The sequence below is a fragment of the Apostichopus japonicus genome, chromosome 17 (genome assembly GCF_037975245.1).
Source record: "Apostichopus japonicus isolate 1M-3 chromosome 17, ASM3797524v1, whole genome shotgun sequence".
Lineage (NCBI taxonomy): Eukaryota > Metazoa > Echinodermata > Holothuroidea > Aspidochirotida > Stichopodidae > Apostichopus > Apostichopus japonicus.
Window position 1 is genome coordinate 16912346 of NC_092577.1, and position 19852 is coordinate 16932197.

The 19852-nt window shown below is 38.2% G+C and overlaps 2 protein-coding genes and 1 long non-coding RNA gene across 7 annotated transcripts in view; 2 read left to right on the forward strand and 1 right to left on the reverse strand.

Moving 5' to 3' along the window:
• Positions 1-13076, forward strand: part of LOC139954991 (ATP-dependent 6-phosphofructokinase, muscle type-like) — a 59387-nt gene extending 46311 nt beyond the window's left edge. The window contains exons 19-23 of one of the 2 annotated variants that reach the window (XM_071955081.1): positions 2456-2567; positions 3485-3584; positions 6226-6369; positions 8970-9081; positions 9628-13076. In XM_071955081.1, coding sequence (XP_071811182.1) covers positions 2456-2567; positions 3485-3584; positions 6226-6369; positions 8970-9081; positions 9628-9760 — 601 coding nt within the window. In that variant the 3' untranslated portion in view covers positions 9761-13076. The remainder of the gene's footprint in view (positions 1-2455; positions 2568-3484; positions 3585-6225; positions 6370-8969; positions 9082-9627) is intronic. The other variant, XM_071955082.1, reaches the window with a different exon arrangement.
• Positions 1-19852, forward strand: part of LOC139954995 (uncharacterized) — a 341522-nt gene that overhangs the window by 72113 nt on the left and 249557 nt on the right. The window lies entirely within an intron of this gene.
• The window catches only part of LOC139954994 (uncharacterized), a 72855-nt gene continuing 65298 nt past the window's right edge, over positions 12296-19852 (reverse strand). The window contains exons 4-5 of one of the 3 annotated variants that reach the window (XM_071955090.1): positions 16266-16406; positions 12296-14468 (exon numbers count right to left, since the gene is read on the reverse strand). In XM_071955090.1, the coding sequence (XP_071811191.1) occupies positions 14355-14468; positions 16266-16406 (255 nt within the window). In that variant the 3' untranslated portion in view covers positions 12296-14354. The other 2 variants (XM_071955092.1, XM_071955091.1) reach the window with 2 other exon arrangements.

Consider the following 19852-nt stretch of genomic DNA (forward strand, 5'->3'; position numbering starts at 1 on the left):
GATTGCTGTGTTAGTATTGGCGATTCACAAATTGTACTGAAACCTCCTCCCTCCTCTAAAAATGGATTCAACTCTGTTTTCGAGGAGTGGGCATTTAGAATCTGTCACAACTATGAAAGATTGTTCGGCCACTGCTAGTGATTTAAACTTTCACTTGGATGACCCCAATGATTTGGATTCTAAAAAATTTCACAGACTTCTAAAATGTCCATGTATTAAAACAGCATGTGATTGGTGCCACACATCGTGCTGGACACACTCATGTTGCTGTGATAACTCAGGAAAACAAAATACTGCAGGGTTCACCCTCTATTGTTGACGCTTGTCTTGGCAATATGGATGGAATGTGACCTATGATCATAATGTTGTTTAAACCAGAATACATTTGCAAAGTCACAGGAAGTGTTCCCAGTTTCATTGAGGACATTAGAGACTGGATCCCTGTAGCATGTGGGTCCACCGGTTAATGAGTGAGTGAGTTCTTACAACACATGCTCAAACAATATAGGCAATTGCCATGCACCGAAATGCACGAGGTCCATCACTCTGAGACCCCATGCCCCCTGGTACACATGCATGAACGCACGAGGGCTGAGAGAGTTTGGAGGAAGACAAGACTGTAATCTGGCAGATATACAGAAAACAATGTCAAGTTGTGAACAAGCTTCTGATCCAAGAAAAACAAAACTACAAATAGCGCTTTACAATAAAATATATATATATATATATATATATATATATATATATATATATATATATATATATATATATATATATATATATATATATTTATATGCTATTTATATATATATATATATATATATATATTTTATTGTAAAGCGCTTTAGAGTGATATTATTTTGGATAAGGCGCTAAATATACATGTAACAACAACCCTACAGCTACCTGTAACTACAACCCTATAATAACCTGTAACTACAACTCTATAATAACCTGTAACTACAACCCTAAAGCTACCTGTGACGACAACCTTACAGCTACCTGTAGGCTGTAACTACAACCCTATTATAACCTGTAACTACAACCCTATTATAAATATATATATATATATATATATATATATATATATATATATATATATATATATATATATATATATATATTTATATATATATATATATTTATATATATATATATATATATATATATATTTTATTGTAAAGCGCTTTAGAGTGATATTATTTTGGATAAGGCGCTAAATATACATGTAACAACAACCCTACAGCTACCTGTAACTACAACCCTATAATAACCTGTAACTACAACTCTATAATAACCTGTAACTACAACCCTAAAGCTACCTGTGACGACAACCTTACAGCTACCTGTAGGCTGTAACTACAACCCTATTATAACCTGTAACTACAACCCTATTATAACCTGTAACTACAACCCTATAATAACCTGTAACTACAACTCTATAATAACCTGTAACTACAACCCTAAAGCTACCTGTGACGACAACCTTACAGCTACCTGTAGGCTGTAACTACAACCCTATTATAACCTGTAACTACAACCCTATTATAACCTGTAACTACAACCCTATAATAACCTGTAACTACAACTCTATAATAACCTGTAACTACAACTCTATAATAACCTGTAACTACAACCCTATAATAACCTGCAACTACAACCCTATAATAACCTGTAACTACAACCCTATAATAACCTGTAACTACAACCCTAAAGCTACTTGTGGCGACAACCCTACAGCTACCTGTAAATACAACCCTATAATAACCTGTAACTACAACTCTATAATAACCTGTAACTACAACCCTATAATAACCTGTAACTACAACTCTATAATAACCTGTAACTACAACCCTATAATAACCTGTAACTACAACCCTAAAGCTACCTGTGACGACAACCCTACAGCTACCTGTAACTACAACCCTATAATAACCTGTAACTACAACCCTATAATAACCTGTAACTACAACCCTATAATAACCTGTAACTACAACTCTATAATAACCTGTAACTACAACCCTATAATAACCTGTAACTACAAGCCTATAATAACCTGTAAATACAACCCTATAATAACCTGTAATTACAACTCTATAATAACCTGTAACTACAAGCCTATAATAACCTGTAACTACAACCCTATAATAACCTGTAACTACAACTCTATAATATCCTGTAACTACAACCCTAAAGCTACCTGTGACGACAACCCTACAGCTACCTGTAACTACAACCCTATAATAACCTGTACCTACAACCCTATAATAACCTGTAACTACAACTCTATAATAACCTGTAACTACAACCCTAAAGCTACCTGTGACGACAACCCTACAGCTACCTGTAACGACAACCCTATTTGTCACCTTACCTTTTATGAAAATCATTCCAATGAAAACTAATGCAATGCAAATAAATTAATGTAATGATTCTGTTTTTTTGGTTACTGCAGGAATGAAAATGCTAACCCTAACTTCACCACAGACTTCATCCACCAACTGTTTGCTGAAGAAGGACGTGGTCTGTTTACAGTCCGTAAGAATGTTCTGGGCCACATGCAACAGGTATAGCTGTGCTGGTAGAACAGTACCATTTCAAAGTTCTATGAACTCATTACTCTGTATAGAAGAAGTGACAGAGTGTCCTGTGATCTGCTATGAGATGCTAAGGTCTGCTTAAGAAGAAGGGGAAGAAGAGATCATAACGTACTTTTAACGAATTTACAAAATGATGCCACCACAAGGTTATAATGCTATGACAAGATTTCCAGAAATCCCTTCCCAGAGAAGGACGTCTCCCATATGTTGATGAGCAAACTGGATAAAACTGAGCACCCCCCCCCCTTTCCAGCTTTTACAGGGACCATGCAACCTAATTCACAGACATATTGATGGATCCATTCTTTGTGATTTAGAGTTTTTTATATGAGCTTTACAACGATTGGTCATGTGCAATAGTAATGGATAAACCATAATTGCGTTGGCTTTACCACATTCATACCGGTGTACTGTTATTAGGACACTGCACTCCCCACCAAGCACAGACACACCTTGTGCAAACAATTTCACAGAACAATATACTCATTGTATGCAATAGAACTATCTTATACAGTGTTGTAGCAGTACACAACCCATGAACTGCAATGCTTAGTTAAGTAGACTTTGCTGTTCTTGTAGTAAGTCAGCACCAAAATTGTAAGCTAGCACTTATAAAGACACCAAAAGAAAAATTAAAACTCAAAACATCTAGAAGGATTTGGGTGAAGTTTGCATATATATTGCTCAATGCCAAAATGTACTGTTTACATTTGAAGGTACAGTCTATTCCCTGGAGTCATGCTTTATCAGCCAATTTGATTCTTGGCTCCCCATACAAAAGACGTGTAAAATTCATGGTTTGGGTGAATAAGGAATGTTGTGTTATTGTCTGTACTGAATTTAATTAAAAAAAATGAGAGCAGACAGTCGCTGTTTTATTTCAGGGTGGCAGTCCATCAGTGTTTGACCGTAATCTAGGAACCAAGCTGGGAGCCAAAGCAGCCAACTTCCTGGTACATTCAATTGATGAGAATACCAAAAGGAGTGAGTACCAACCGTCAGGTCACAGATAAACTATACTTTAATGATGAGTAACCTTGATTTGTTCCTTTATACAGCTAACATGTAGAGGGAAGGCTTTGTAAGTGAGGATGGAGTGACATGGGAAGGCTTTGTAAGTGAGGATGGAGTTACAGTGAGGATGGAGTTACATGGGAAGGCTTGTAAGTGAGGATGAGTTACATAGGCAGGCTTTGTAAGTGGGGATGGAGTTACATAGGAAGGCTTTGTATGTGAGGATGGAGTTACATGGAGAGGCTTTGTAAGTGAGGATGGAGTAACATGGGAAGGCTTTGTAAATGAGGATGGAGTTACATGTGTTTTGAGTTTGAAAAGGTTGAGATATCAGGGGGGAAGGAGATAACAGACAGTTGGATACTTAGTGGGACCAGATTTACATAAAGCACAAAGATATTTGGTAATTCAATTAAACAGGAGAGCATGTGAAATCATGACTACTTTATTAGAAGACTTTTCATAGTTGTCCTCTGCGTCATAGAAACTTGAAACAATTGAATGCAGCTTCCTGTTTCAAAAGAGATGAGGGAAATGTGATAAAATGGAATCAGAGCTCTTAAAGGAGTGGCAAATGTTTGTTTATGCTGTGGGTTCCTATGAGAGGTGAATTTCATTGTATACAAGAGCATTCAACTGTGTGTGCCAATTTGTTGAGGTGTTCAGAAATTAATGACATACAGAATGATGGAAAAGGGAAACATGTCCAGTCTAGGTGTTGAGTATGTTCATAAAAGGAAAAATGTCCTGTCTGGGTGGTAAGTGTGATCATAAATGGAAACATGTCCTGCCTGGGTGGTAGGTGTGCTCATAAAGGGAAACATGTCCTGTCTGGGTGGTAAGTGTGATCATAAATGGAAACTTGTCCTACCTGGGTAGTAAGTGTGCCCATAAAAGGAAACATTTCCTGTCTGGGTGGTAAGTGTGCTCATAAAGGGAAACATGTCCTGTCTGGGTGGTAGTTGTGATCATAAAAGGAAACATGTCCTACCTGGGTGGTAAGTGTGATCATAAATGGAAACATGTCCTACCTCGGTGGTAAGTGTGGTCATAAATGGAAACATGTCCTGCCTGGGTGGTAAGTGTGCTCATGAGGGGAAACATGTCCTGTCTGGGTGGTAAGTGTGCTCATAAAGGGAAACATGTCCTGTCTGGGTGGTAAGTGTGCTCATAAAGGGAAGCATGTCCTGACTGGGTGGTAAGTGTGTTCATAAATGGAAACATGTCCTACCTGGGTGGTAAGTGTGCCCATAAAAGGAAACATTTCCTGCCTGGGTGGTAAGTGTGCTCATAAAGGGAAACATGTCCTGTCTGGGTGGTAGTTGTGATCATAAAAGGAAACATGTCCTACCTGGGTGGTAAGTGAGATCATAAATGGAAACATGTCCTACCTCGGTGGTAAGTGTGATCATAAATGGAAACATGTCCTGCCTGGGTGGTAAGTGTGCTCATGAGGGGAAGCATATCCTGTCTGGGTGGTAAGTGTGCTCATAAAGGGAAACATGTCCTGTCTGGGTGGTAAGTGTGCTCATAAAGGGAAGCATGTCCTGACTGGGTGGTAAGTGTGTTCATAAATGGAAACATGTCCTACCTGGGTGGTAAGTGTGCCCATAAAAGGAAACATTTCCTGCCTGGGTGGTAAGTGTGCTCATAAAGGGAAACATGTTCTGTCTGGGTGGTAAGTGTGCTCATAAAGGGAAACATGTCCTGTCTGGGTGGTAAGTGTGATCATAAAGGGAAACTTGTCCTACCTGGGTAGTAAGTGTGCCCATAAAAGGAAACATTTCCTGTCTGGGTGGTAAGTGTGCTCATAAAGGGAAACATGTCCTACCTGGGTGGTAAGTGTGATCATAAATGGAAACATGTCCTGCCTGGGTGGTGAGTGTGCTCATCAATGAAATTATGATAATGATATGTTTATTCTCAGTTTTGCCAAAAATGGCATGCATCCTGGTTTCTGCATATTTGCATAATCAAAGGAGTTTACATTCCACAGGCATTTGTTGATGGATCAAAGGAAGAGAAGTGAACCAACCACAGCCAGTGTTCTGTTTTCATTTTGGCTTTTCATGCGGGCAATATAATTTATTAGTTATGATATTTCTGTTTGCTAATTAATGCGGGATCATTGCATGTTCATCATCAATAATTTATTCATATCTCAGTGTTAGAATGAAGGTACATTTTCCACAGCTGTTTTTGTTTTTTGGTACATGTAAAACTAAAAATATGGGATAGATTTGAAAATTTTAAAAAACATGAAAAAAGTGTAATGTGTTACATAATGACTTTTCCAGTGAAAGACTAACTGATGCTTCCTAAAAGGATGAACAATTATCTGAAAGCAGCTACTTGCCCAACCCACCCTAACCACCTTTAGTGTGACTATTCTTGGGCGGATAAATTCTCTTTGTAAAGTTTGAGTGTTGCTTTTGTGTTTCCTTTAATGACTTTTTGTTTCAATTCTGGCTCATTTGTGCCTGGCTCATGTAAACCATCCATTTGTAGACATAATTTCAAATGATACCTTTTTTGTTTTGCCATTGACATCAATTGTGATTGCAACAATTTGTATTTTCATTACCTTTTTCTTCCTGTGAAATGTGGAAAGGTATCCCTTGGCGATCTTTTATCTCTCTGGCGGTATCGTTGCTTGTGTTTGGTATCAATAGCACACTACCGGAAATAAGTAGCTATGTGTCAAAGTGCTCTTCAGAGGCTGTGATGACATTAATCTTTGGCAAAAAATACACATGTAAGCATTCTCTCAAGTTTTTGCATTTTCCCCCTAATTTCTATACATTGTGGCTAGTGCTGGAAATACCATTCTTATATACCCCAGTATTTTTGTTTCAAGTGGGTAAAGGTTTTAGTTACAGAGCGGATTTTGTAATAAAGTTTTTATTGAAACTATATTAATATTCAGGATAACAATAAGAAGATATTTATTGAACAAGATTTCATGGCTTAACATGTACAGTATGTAGTTTTGTTATTGTTAGGTTTCAATTAATGGGGAAAATGCAAAAATTTGGATAAGTGAGTGTATTTTACCTGAGATGAAAAAAATACTGGGGTATACATGGAAATGCTCCCTCCACTTATGTTGTGTTACAACCTTAAAGTAATTAGCTAATGGTAATTGTTGATATGGAATGTTTGACAACACTATGTCTACTCTCATCACCCATCTTGTTTGATATCTTACCTTTGGTGTAATAAGTCACTTATCATGTGACATATAATGTTTTAAGGTCACAACCAAACATATTTCATCTCTTAATCTGAGACAGGTGAATGTTAATTTAAAAAAAAACCTTAAATATGAAGAGGATTCTGAAGATTCTTTAACTTGCTTACTAACAAACAATTACAATTTGACAGTCACTTCAAAGTTATATAACTTTGAAAGGCTGTTTCAATGCAGCCAAAATATAATTTTACCCTTCTATAAAAATTTAAAGCTGTACACATGGAATGGTGGGATTAAAATTTTAGACATCAGTGGAAAACTTCTACCAATTACTCTTTTCCAAAGGGCTTGGTAACAGCGGAACTTGACAGTATGTTTCAGCAGCAGAACATAAGACTATATATACACATGGAAAAGATTCAGTTGAAGGAATAGTGAATGTTAACATGCATGTTACACCTATTGCATCAGTAGTACACATTTTTAACATGTTTGTGTTGTTGTCCTTTGAATGATTGTAATATTGTTTGTAAACATCTATCCTGTTTAGTAACTAGCTAACCAATCTCTGCAGCTGCCTTATTTATAATGCTCATCAGTTTACCCAAACATTTGCTGTGATTATTGGTGTGATTATAGGTCAGTTGAACCTTGCACAAAAACAGTGAATTAACTGTTATTGGCTTGGCCATTCCTCTGATTATCATTGCTAGTTGTAACATACTTTGAATCCTAGGAGTAACATATAGTTGATGCAGTTTCTCTTGTGGCGTGTCTTGATCCTGGTTGATCCACCAAGATACAATCACTCCCAAGGTTATATCATGTTGTAAAATCATTTGCAATTTACAAACACAGAATTTACATAAATTGATTCAGCACAGTACAGGAAAAATGTAAAGAAACTAAAGTGATCTGAAATTTGTCTCTGATATACAATTATATAATTATTGGCTAAAAAAGTAGAATTTGTCATCCACCATGTTTGGACTCTGTTGTTTTGCAAAGTTGCATTATAAGATGTAGGTTAACTGCAGTAGATGTGTTGTGACTTTTTTTCCATGATTCTGCTGCAATCTATATGTAGTGAAGAATATGGCAGTCTACTGGCATTCATGTTCTCAGAAAGCAGGTTAAGTCTTCCGAAATATTGATTTCACAAAGTTGATGTCAAATATTAGTACTGTATATATTATTATTATTATTTGACATTGTCAAAGACGACACATTCCGCCAAAATTCTGTTTGATTTCACTCAAGTAATTACTGCTCCACAGACATAAGTTGTGATGTGTCAACCTTATTTAAAAATTCAAAAATATTAAGATGTGAATTGACAAGGAGGCACTAATCCACTGGCTACTGGAATATAACTTCCACTATGCAAAGTATTGAGAAGTTTCTTCTGCATTTCTGCTCTAATTACCAGCTGTCACATAGATTGAATATGCTGACAGTGTCAATGTATCCCCGATGTTAGTGATTTTATACAAACATCCCAAGTTATCAGTGTTGTATTGCTTTTAACCCATAACATTTAGTGATCAGATATACCTCAATGAATATAAGGTTTGTATAACCTCTTGCAAAACAGATTGCATCTGATAGTTTCATCAATTCCACAAAGATGATGGTTTTGTAAACTGATAATCTGGCATGACTATGCACATTTATATATTTTCTGTACTGTACAATATATGTTGTTCGTATCTGAAAATCCCATATTTCATATACATATTTCAAGAAGCACTTGTCTACATTCGTTGGATTTTCATTGACCTTATTGGTACAGTAGTCAAAGTTTGTGTAGGCTGTGAGTGGTTACAGTAGGTGTTTTCTATGGAATTATTATAGCAACACTGCTTTATTTTGTGGTGATATGTTTGCTAGAAATTGGTGTAATATAGTATTGCTGTATCTTATTTTGAGGTAATTTCTGTAAGGGGATTTCAATATATTTGTTGAAGAAATATCTTTGATTGCGGAATGGCATGTTCATCATGTCCTATTGGGAGTTGTAGGTAGTTAGAAAAAGTTTGTAGGAAAGATTAACAATTTTGAATTTATCATCATGAGTGTGAAACATTGTATGATTATCTAGTGAAACCAAAATAGACATGTTTGTGGTTGATTGCTATGTTAGATGTGTTTGTTGTTTACAGATCAGGGTAAAATTCACACTGAATCTAGAGAGTCTGCCTGTCTACTGGGTTTGAGCAAACGAGTCATTGGATTTACACCAGTCACTTCCCTCTCGCCAATTGTGGATTTTGAGTGAGTATTTTATTTGATTCTACTGTTTTATTTGCAGTAGATGACTTGTACAGATTCTCTTGTACTGGCACAATGCTTATGTATTCACTGTTGGTTCAGACTTTTCAAAATCAATTCTTGACATAGCAAAAGCTGTTCAAGTTTATGATATTCTCTCAAATTTGACAATATTAAGCCTTTAGGTGGAACCACAAATTGAATGTACTTTCCTCTAAAACTATTTTTTTTGCTTCTGTGTATTAAAATTGGAGGGAGGATAGACTTATACTTCTTTAAATATTTTGTACCAATTTAAGTCATTACTTTCACAGAAATAGGGATCCTTGTCAATTGTTTAGAGTGCACCAGTTATGTTGCAAAAGGGTATGGAGCTCTACATTATTTGAGAATTGCCTGTGCTTGATGTCCTGTAATGTTAGCTTCTCAATAATTGAGAATAAGTTTACACCATTTTATATTTGATCAGTTTTCATAACTACAAATAGTATGAAATGGTGCAGTAAGTCGTCCATAGTAAACGCATTTTGTCCATCCTGTATCCACTAGACATCGTATACCTAAAGGCCAATGGTGGATGAACCTGCGTCCATTGCTTCGCATCCTGGCCAAGCATACCAGTACCTACATCAGTGAGACCGAGGGTGGATTCGTGGCTGCTGGTGATGTCACTTGTGATTAGCCTCATTTCATAACTATTTGTCAGTAGCATTCATTTCCTGCATAATTTTAAGATAGTTGCATGATTTGTAGTGTGTTTTGCAGCGTGAATATTAACTTCTGCCTAAGGAGTTTAATAGTATTATATGGTGAAGCTCAAGTTTTCAGTTTTGCCACCTGTGCTGTTATCTGGAAGAACTAGTTGCTTCTTATAATATGTGATATGTTTTTTCAGTAGGAATACCTGACTGATATGAATCACCAAATCGTGTGATTTGCCCATGTAACCAGCTTAGTAGAAATGCATCTCGCAAAATCCTGCAAATGACACTTAATTGAAACAACTGTTACAGAAGAAATTTGTTCCCTTAACAAAAATTCAAAATGTTTACCCTATTCACAAGACTAAATTTACATCAGTAAAATGAACAGTTGAGGTAATTAGATAACTCAATTAGGGAGCATCAAGCTCATTTATAGTAGTTTGAAGAAGAAACTGTAAAATACACACAGTTAAGTCCAAGAAGCTAATGAAAAGATCTATGAACACATGATCTGTCCGAACATTCTGTATAGAAAAACAGTCTCATGAAATACAGCAAGGATATTTAGAGGAATTATTGCATTGAACTGATACACCTTCAAATATGTATATATATGTATATGTAGGAATGATGAACTGTCCTGAAGTATTTACATTGTGACTATGACAAATCATGACATCTCTTCAAAAAAAAAATTCTTTAAGTATAGTCAATCCTTTCCAATTATAGTATTGTTACCTCACACTGAGATATTAAAAGCAACTGAAACAACTAGACTGGTTACATTGTTGAAATGTGTTGAAATGTGTTCAATGATACAATTAACTGCAAAGTTCAATGGCTACTGTAATAAAGCTGCTTATATTATAGTTGCTAATGGCAATTATTTGGTATCAACGTATCTTTATCACTGAACAACTCTTGATATGCTTATTATCACCAACACAGTGCAGACAAGAAGTCTGCATCGTTTTTCCTTGCAAATTTTCTTTTCTTTCATGATACTCTTAGTATAGTAGATAGCGTCAACATTAGATTGGTTGGATTGCAGGAACTATTATTTCAAACAGTAAGATTGTTAATGTTAACTGACTACATTTGATTTGAGTATTATGAGTAATTATAGTAACAATGTGGTAGTGCTGATAGTCGGCTCGTTCTTTTGTAGTCGATGAATCGCATAGCTTTTCTTGCGATTACTGGGTTACAGATATGACCTCATCACTGTCATTTTTAGCTCATACCAGCATGCTGGTGTGAGCTATTGTTACAGTGCAGCGTCTATCACTCTATCCGTCAACAATTGGTAAAACCGCTCCCACTCGCACAGTGTTTGATGGAATTTCATGAAACTTGGACACAAGGACCATTGGGTATAGGGCCATCAGAGATGGTCCGAAATTTGGGGTCAAAGGTCACCTGTGGGCCGTAATGGGCCATTTTGTGGAAATACGCAAAATGCTTCTTCTACAGATTCCATGGTACAATGTTGAGGGTTTAGTACTATGGAAGTTTTACCTTCAGGGTGTTCATGAATTTGAGATCAAAGATCAAAGACCCCTAGTTGGTCTTTTGTGGCCCGGGCCGCGGCCCTATATTTTCAAATTGCTCCTGTTCGTACAGTGTATGGCCAGTTATAATGAAACTTGGTCACAACGTTCCTCGGGATGAGAGTTACGAGGGGTGTTCGGAAAATTGAGGTCAAAGGTCATTTAGGGGGTCATCGGGGTCAAATATTTTCAAATATCTCAATCTCCTCAAGATTTTGATGGATCATATTCAAATTTGAACTGATGATTGTTGGATTGTGTATGAATAAGGTGATGCCTAATAATTTTTGGTCAAAAGTTAATTAATTACAATTAATCCCCATTGTTTAAAAAAATCTGAGCCTTCACCTTTTGCCAAAGCTCCTTTAATTTGTCTCCCAGTCTCTGCAGTGTTTGTTTACATTTGTGGTTAAGCTCTGCAGAGGCTGTTAGTGGAATTAAAGCAGGACTGGGAGTTGTTATTAACTGTTGAACTGTAAGCATCAGAGCCCTATAGCCAATCAGCCCTTGCCGATTCTTAGAAGTCTTTGAGCCTGAGGTATGTAGGCAGCCAGCCAAAATTTTGGCAAGGAGTGCTTCAGGTCTGCTCAGGTAGAGGGGAGAAAGTTTTATAGGGTAGGTCAGTGGTATTGTTTGAGAGAGTGGGTAAAATAGAATTTAAAGGGGGAAAATAGGAATTATAGCCAGTGGTGTGGCCAGGATTCTGCTAACCGAGGGGGGGGGGGGGGGTTATCCCTCATGGGCCCAAAATTGGTGGAATCTGAAAAATGGCCTGAAATTTGGTGGACCATAAAGTTTTGTGGGCCCTACATTTTTTAACTCAAAAAGGTATGAGCTTCTGCACCATTGGTGCTCTAGTTACATTGCAGAAATAGTCAAAACAAATCTCCATTTATTTGTTCTTTCATTTCTTAACGTATGGTGTCTAAATCATGTTAAAGCATCTACCAAACAAAAGCTGAACAAGTTTCAATCTACGTTTCTTAAAATCATCCATAGTAAATCAAAAACTTTTCAATGAATCTACGAGGCTACTACAGCTACAGGCACTAATAAAAGCAAACATGCAAACAATGGTTGTGACACCTTGTAGTGGTGAAATGATCAGTATGCAAGAGTTTTCTGTAGAAGGACGTTCAGCAGGAGCATATTTTGCACATTGAAATGAAACTCCACCGCAATCGACGCACTCTATCACAGACATCCGATAAATGTGAACCAGGCCAGTAATGAAGTAATTGTAAACATGTCTGAAGAAATGTCAAATACTTTGGCAATCGTAAAAGATTAATAAGTTACCAACTTGCGATTATGTGCAATGATTAAGCATAACACGCATCACAAGCAAACGCATGAATCTAACTGGAGCAGATGCTTGCCAATTTTTAACACAGCACAGTGCTAGTGTAGCATTGTGAGGACCTTTATACTTATTGCGATAGTTGCTTTACTGTTGTTTTTGGATAGCTTAGGCTATTTTTCAAAAGCAGATTATGTGTAGTGCTAGCTTGTAGTCGAGTAATCGCAACTTAGGTTTACAGGGCGATTAATCAAACTTCCAAAGTGTTATCGCGACTACTGGCGATTAATCAATTACGACTATCAGCACTACAAGGTGGCCACCCAAAGCCTTCGAATTTGCCAGCAGGATGTGCTTACATATTTAATTTGTGGTCTACATTGTTGCATAAAAATGGCAGTGAATTTTACAGATAGATATCAGAGTAGGAAAACAGATGAGTGATTTTTCATATCAAGATTGATTCAAAGTTGTCCTAAATAACCCAAATACACCAAATATACCTAAATACACCAAAGCATCTGTCTAGCCTTTTGTAATACAGTTTGAGAGAAAACTTGTATCCTTTTTGGTTCACTTCTCAACCGTTCCTAGTGCAAAATAAGTAGCAAATTTGGGGTTATATTCAATAGCTATTTTTAATCTACCTTAAAAAATTAATTCAGCAAACGGTTTAGTGTAGTGTGTGTATTTTAAGGTTTATCTACCAAAAAAAATTTAAAAAATGCTGACCTACTTTATCAAAGATTGTAGTTGCCAATAAAGATGGATACTGTAAACATGAGAAACGTCATACCACCGCTATAAATTAATCATCCTCACCGAAAGTTGTGGACTAAACCCCCTCATTATGTAGCATTCATTTTTGTCAGTGTGATACTGATAGTACTGTGAAATTTAGTATAAATACAAGATCATATTAATCCACATGAGAAGAAATTTATAGAATTATCATGATAAATTGAGAAATATAGTGAGTTATAAATGAGCATCAATGTTCTTTGTTAAAGTGTTGCATAATGCAGCTTTAAAATAAATTCTTAGTGAATGATTTCATTTGTACTGAGTTCTTATTCAGTGGAAGTCTGATGTTAAACCCATTTTACGTTCATCAAATATGACAAATTATTAGATTTTGCTTTCACCGTTTTGAACATGTCATGCGCCACCTTGATATTCAGACTTTCACATGTAATACTTAAATGGGCAAAACAGAAAGAAGGAAAGAAGAACATTTTAAAAGAAAAAGTGCATTGTTGTAGAATCGTTTCTTCCATCTCAAATAATGCAAATATATAATACCAGTCCGATACAGCACACAGCGAATATCACCATTAGAAACCCGCATATATATCCTGATTTTGTATTCTGATTCCATGAAATGTGATAGTCGCTGCCTTATGGAGATGTCGTCCATCAAATTCATAAAACGCGAAACGATGGATATAATATCAGCGACTGGTAACTCAGGCGTGGATCCAGGAGAGGTGTGGCGGATTTATCAACCACACAGAAACAATAGTAGGTGATCTTGTAGCTGTAGCCTAATTCATATATTTTTTCTAAGGTGGGAGGGGGGGGTGGGAGGACCCCTGACCAGCCACTCCTACCTGGATCCTCCCCTGCAATGTGACATTAAATTTAAGGATATTGCTGGCCTCTCGGCAGAGGTTATCCTCCATGGAGTATATGAAACCTCACTGTCGGATGCAATGTAGCTCGTCAGTCTGATAAGCCTCGCAGCGAATGGGACAATATCAGACTACTGAAGAGACACAGTACTAACGTAGCTACAGCCGTTGTTATGATGTAGAAATGTACCCTGGTGCATTCAAGCTGAATAAAGAGAGTGAAAATAAAATAAAGGTATGGTACATAACTGATAGAGCACTGCTAAAACATGATCCACCAATATTGTCTGCATGGGTACTACAAAACTATTAACTACAAAGATGGTCAACCATTGTGAATAGTTGAAAATCGTCTCCCACACTACCCATAAATAGCATGCACAGATGTCGGGGGGGAAATCCTAATGATATTTCTCCATTGTTCATTAACAATCAACCGCTGTGCATAACATATAGTAATTGAGTAGCCAGTCATACTTTCTAACGTTGCTCAAGTATGGCACTCTAGTCTGGTGGGTCGTTCAAAGTATTTGACCATGTTTCGTTAAAGGAATATTCACTTGGTGAGCGCCAACTACTTCAGTGATCCGCATCCCGTGATGATAAAAGTTGGAAATTCTGTAATAGTACCTGGTATCAGCAACATCATGCTCCAAATCAGTCAACCTGGCAAGATACTGAGATTGCACCTGGAAGGTCGAGTACTGATTCTTGTCCCTTTAAATGTCACATGGCCTGTCAGCGGAATATTCCTTTAAGCATTTCAGACCCATAAATGGTTTGTTATTTCAGGAACTACTGTTGGTATGTATATCTCTCAGTGACGTGAACAGGGCATCAAATATGTGGAGGCGGGAATTGGAAATCCCCCAGACTAAGTTTGGTACTAGGAGATTGAACATTGTGGAAGGGGCCTCCTGGGCCTGGAGGAGTGTGCTTTTTACGTGACCCACCCTGCGGGATCCAAAACGTCACGGCCAAACGGCACTACCTAATGTTATGAAATAGTAATACTGCCCTTTGATGTTCCTGAATCACTCCATCGAGACACCATACAGGCCCTTTAAATATTTATCTAGGTCGAGGATTCAGTTTTCCCACGAGAAGTTTTAACTATCTTATTGAATCACGTTACAGGGCCTTTTCCCAAAATAGATCCGATGTGTCTGGAACATTCGAGAAGGTTCTTCTCACGTGGTATGGAAGTTTCCATAAAAAAAGGGGTGGACTTCCCAAACCAATCAGGGCAGATCAGTGCCAACACACTGATTTTTATATCGTTAGCTAAGGCAGGATGGGCAGGTTATTGGCTGTCTTCTGACTATTCGCAGTGGGATTTTCGGTAGAGTGATCTATAAAAGGCGGCATGGGTCCTGCAAGTTCATCACTTCTTCTTCGAATTGCGTAATTGACGGAGTCAGATCATTGCATTTTTAGTTTGTATGTTAACGGCAAAATAATCATTTATTTAATTACAGAAGAGAATCGACAGAGAAGAAATTATAACGAATCACTAATCAAATCCTATCTTGTCAACTTGTTTTTATGTGAACTGTCAGTGTTTTCCTCTATCGCCCGTTCGAGACGTGTCCTGAAGAAGCGTAGACTACGGCATCAAGATACTCCAGTACCCCTCTCTCTCGCGAGTCCCGATATAATAAACATCCCATTCTAACAAAGAAAGCTCAAGTCAAGCGAGCCAAAAAGTAAAATACGCCCACCGACCTGCAGAAACAAAACGAGTTGTCTTCGCCGATTGAATGCCAAAAGGAACCTGACTGAAGATGAATATTGGGGTGGAGAGGGAGATTAGTGTGCGCCGCACTCCACTGCTACGTATAGTATGTTGTATCTTTCACGAGTTCACAAGTTCTCATTTTCTATAAACATAAAAACATTATAAGCCTTTGATTAAAACTAACGTTGTCATGAATTGGTTTCGTTGGCGTTCATGTGGTGTTATTTTAACAAGTTTGGATTTATATACCAGATAACGACTTACCTTACACTCTCGTCGCATGAATCCTCCATCTTTTGCTGTTTGACAAAAATAATGATCCATTTCTAGGCCGACTGACTCCATGGCGAGCTCGAATGCCGATAAAACAACAGAGAAGGCAGAAAGAGAAATGTATACCAGAACCTAGACGAAAGGGTTGGAAGAAAAACCGGTGTATGACACAAACATCAGTGTACAAAAAAAACAAAGGACATATGACGCAAATGCCCCCAAAGGGCCTCTATGAATTCATCCAGCACATGGTTCCTTAGAACTCTAGCACTCATTAAAGTTGTGAAAGCATTTGTGGAATGAGAGGCATGTCGGAATGAAAATTATTTAATTTTTAGACGGATTCGTTATTGTCATGGTATATTGAGCCTCTGTACAGTCATTTCATTGAGATTACGCGTGTCGGTAAAACTGGAACGACTGGGTAAGTCTTTACAATTTCAAACATATCGCTTGACAGGTCTTCCAGGTTAGTTCTTAATGTTCTTTATTTTCTTCTCATTATGAGCTATTTGTCATAGTAGGAACTAAAGCTGGACAAACATTGCTTTGACTAAAATGGTTGACACTGGCAAAGTTCCAGACTCACGTTTACAAGGACGTGGAAACGGCTATCTACATGGATTACTAAATGCAATCATGTAGTATAAGGTCTTCCTTTACAAACGTAAAGCAAATAATACTACAGATACGTAATGCAAATATGTAATGCAATATTTTAGACTTTCCATTAGTTGGGCAAAAAACATGTCGCATATGAAATTAGGTTAAATCAATCGAGAATGACGACTATTGCATCGGCTACCGTCGAAAATGGTACAAGCTTCAGTCAGGTTTTATCGACCTACAACAAAAGCATCTTTCTTTTTAACGTTATGAAACACCGTGCATTCTCTGTAAATTATAAGCAGGTTTTGATATAATTGAGATCGTAAGAATGAGACATTGTTACTCTCGGCATCAACTTGCTATCAACCTTGCCTATCTTCTTCGTGATATATCTTTGTCACCAATTTGGTTTCACTGAACGTTGTGTATTACTCGTACATCTGTTGACTTTATATCTGTATCGTAATGGTCTCTTTGTAACATTTGTGTATGAATATCAGGTGCGTATCCAGGGGGGGGGCGTTGGGGGCGCGCGCCCCCCGGGTAAGAAAAAGAGGAGAGAAAAAAAAGAGAAGAAAAAAGGAAAAATGAGGGGAAATGAGGGGAAAAGAGGAGGAGGAAAGGAAGGAAGGGAAAAGAAAAAGAAGAAAGAGAGAAGAAGGAGAAAAGGAGGGAGTAAAAGAAAAACGCGAAGACACCGGGAAGAGAAAGAGGAACAGTGACATCATTACAGCGCTGAAGGGTAGCCAGTGACGGATCAATGATTTCGTAAAAGTGTGACTCACCCTACCCCTTACACCGACAACTCCATTTTTTGACGTTTCCATTTTCCTCTCTCACTAATGATCTATATATATACTATATATGGTCTATCATAACGCGTGTGTAGAATTGTGCTATGAAACTGTGGCTGGTCTCGAACTCTACCGTGTCGTCGGGGAACATGACGCATTTTGGGATGGGGGCGACCGCCCCCCCATTCCGCTTTTTTATAAATGATATCGCTAAGTAATTTCAAAATAGAAAGTGCTTAGAGGCAACTTACAAGGCCTGGGAAGTGTCATTTCCAGCGATCTGGGAGACATTTTCGGCCAAAATTTGCTTGTACGCTTCGCGCTAACAAATGGTCCTGGGTAGTGCCATTTCCAGCGATCTGGGAGGCATTTTCGGCCAAAATTTGCTTGTTCGCTTCGCGCCAACCTATGGTGGCGCTACGCTTAGATAATTTGCGTACAGGCTTCGCCCCTCCCTTGGCAAATTCCTCGGTACGCGCCTGTTCGAATTTGTAACGCAAACAGCAGATATCACATCATATCAGTGAGCATGAAAATGGCGTTCCAGGATGAAAAGCCTCAAAACTGTCCTACTTGCCTGAAAAAAGAACCAAAACTTTTCGCGCGCGAAGCGCGCGTTCAACGTGTCAGTGTCAATATCATATAAGCAAGCATCGGTTATTACATCGCATGCCATCATGTACCGTACGGTCCGTTCAAATTGCGCAGTATACCGCGGGATGCATGTAAACAACGACATGTCTCATGTAGATGTATAAAAAGCATGGAGGTCCAATTATGTCAACAGTTTCTTTTACATCAGTGATGGCGAATTAGGGGCTGCACCCCCGCCGAGCAATGGCGGAGCGTCCATACGGTCAGGGGGCGGATGCCCCCCTGACGGACTCAAATGGACTGCTGGCCACTTTTTACTTATTCTAGATTATTGACTTTTTTATTGCCCTCTCATCTACTTATTGACATTTGTCACATATTGTTGGTGTAATTTGGCGATGACACCCTATTCTTCGTTTATCTGCAAATTAGCCAGGCCCTGAAAGGGTCATTTCCGGCGATCTAGGGAGTATCTTTACTCAAAAATTTTCTGTGCGCTACGCGCCAACCAGTGGTGGCGCTCCGCTTAGATAGTGTCGAAAGCGCCCCTACAGACCATTCTCGCCCCTCCTGACCAATACGCCTAGCTCCGCCACTGCCGCCGCGCCTCCTACGCCTATGTGTGTAGTGTTCGGTTTCGGAAATATCTGCTATTTTTTCATTTCCTTCAACCAAGTTTTATAATAGCCGTTATAAGAGGTTTAATATTTCTACACCAATAAATTAACTGTGTCTGAATTTTCGAAAATTTCTGACCAACATTCTGCATCACAATTCCCTCTACTCGTGCAATTTTGACCGGTCTGTTAGGGGTTGAAGGAAGTTTTTCTATATTGGTTGTCCATAGATGAAATTTTGTACAACATTATGGGTATGTTTTGAAGTGAGTTTATTCACGAGAAATGTGAATTTTCAAATTCTGAACAAATTTGGGGCTTAAAACCTTGAAAAGTGGGGCTGACGGGTATTGTGGGCCGCGACGTAGAATCACCTACAAAAGCAAAGACCCACAGGAGATGCGATCAGGTCGAACATGACGTGTGCCGGGTTGACAATCTTCAAAAAGGTTATGGATGGAAAAAAAAACTATTAGGAAATACTTGGTTCTCAGGCCAAAAGTGTACATCTGGTTGGTCATTTCAAGCCCGAGAAGTGCCGTTTCCGGTGATCTGGGGGGTATCAAAACCAGAAATTTTCTTGTACGCTGCGCGCCAACCGATGGTGGCGCTCCGCTTAGATAGTAATTCGCGCCCCTCGGGTTAGAAAATCCTGGATACGCGCCTGAATATTATTATGTTTTAGTTGTAGATAGTGCAATACATTTATAGACCGCGCATACAGCTTTCTCAAATGAAATACTTTTTTAAAGTTCATTGATCATGCACTGATTTTCACTACATCTGCTCTAAATTATGTCATTTGTCATGGACAAGCAAGGGCGTAGGAACCGGGGGGCTAGGGGGCGCCAGCCCCCCCCCCCGGTGAAAAATATGGGGGGCGGAAGTATCATTCCGCCCCCCGCTCCGCAAGTCAGGAAACCCCTTTTTCATTTCCAAATGAGAAAAAAAATCTCATTTGGAG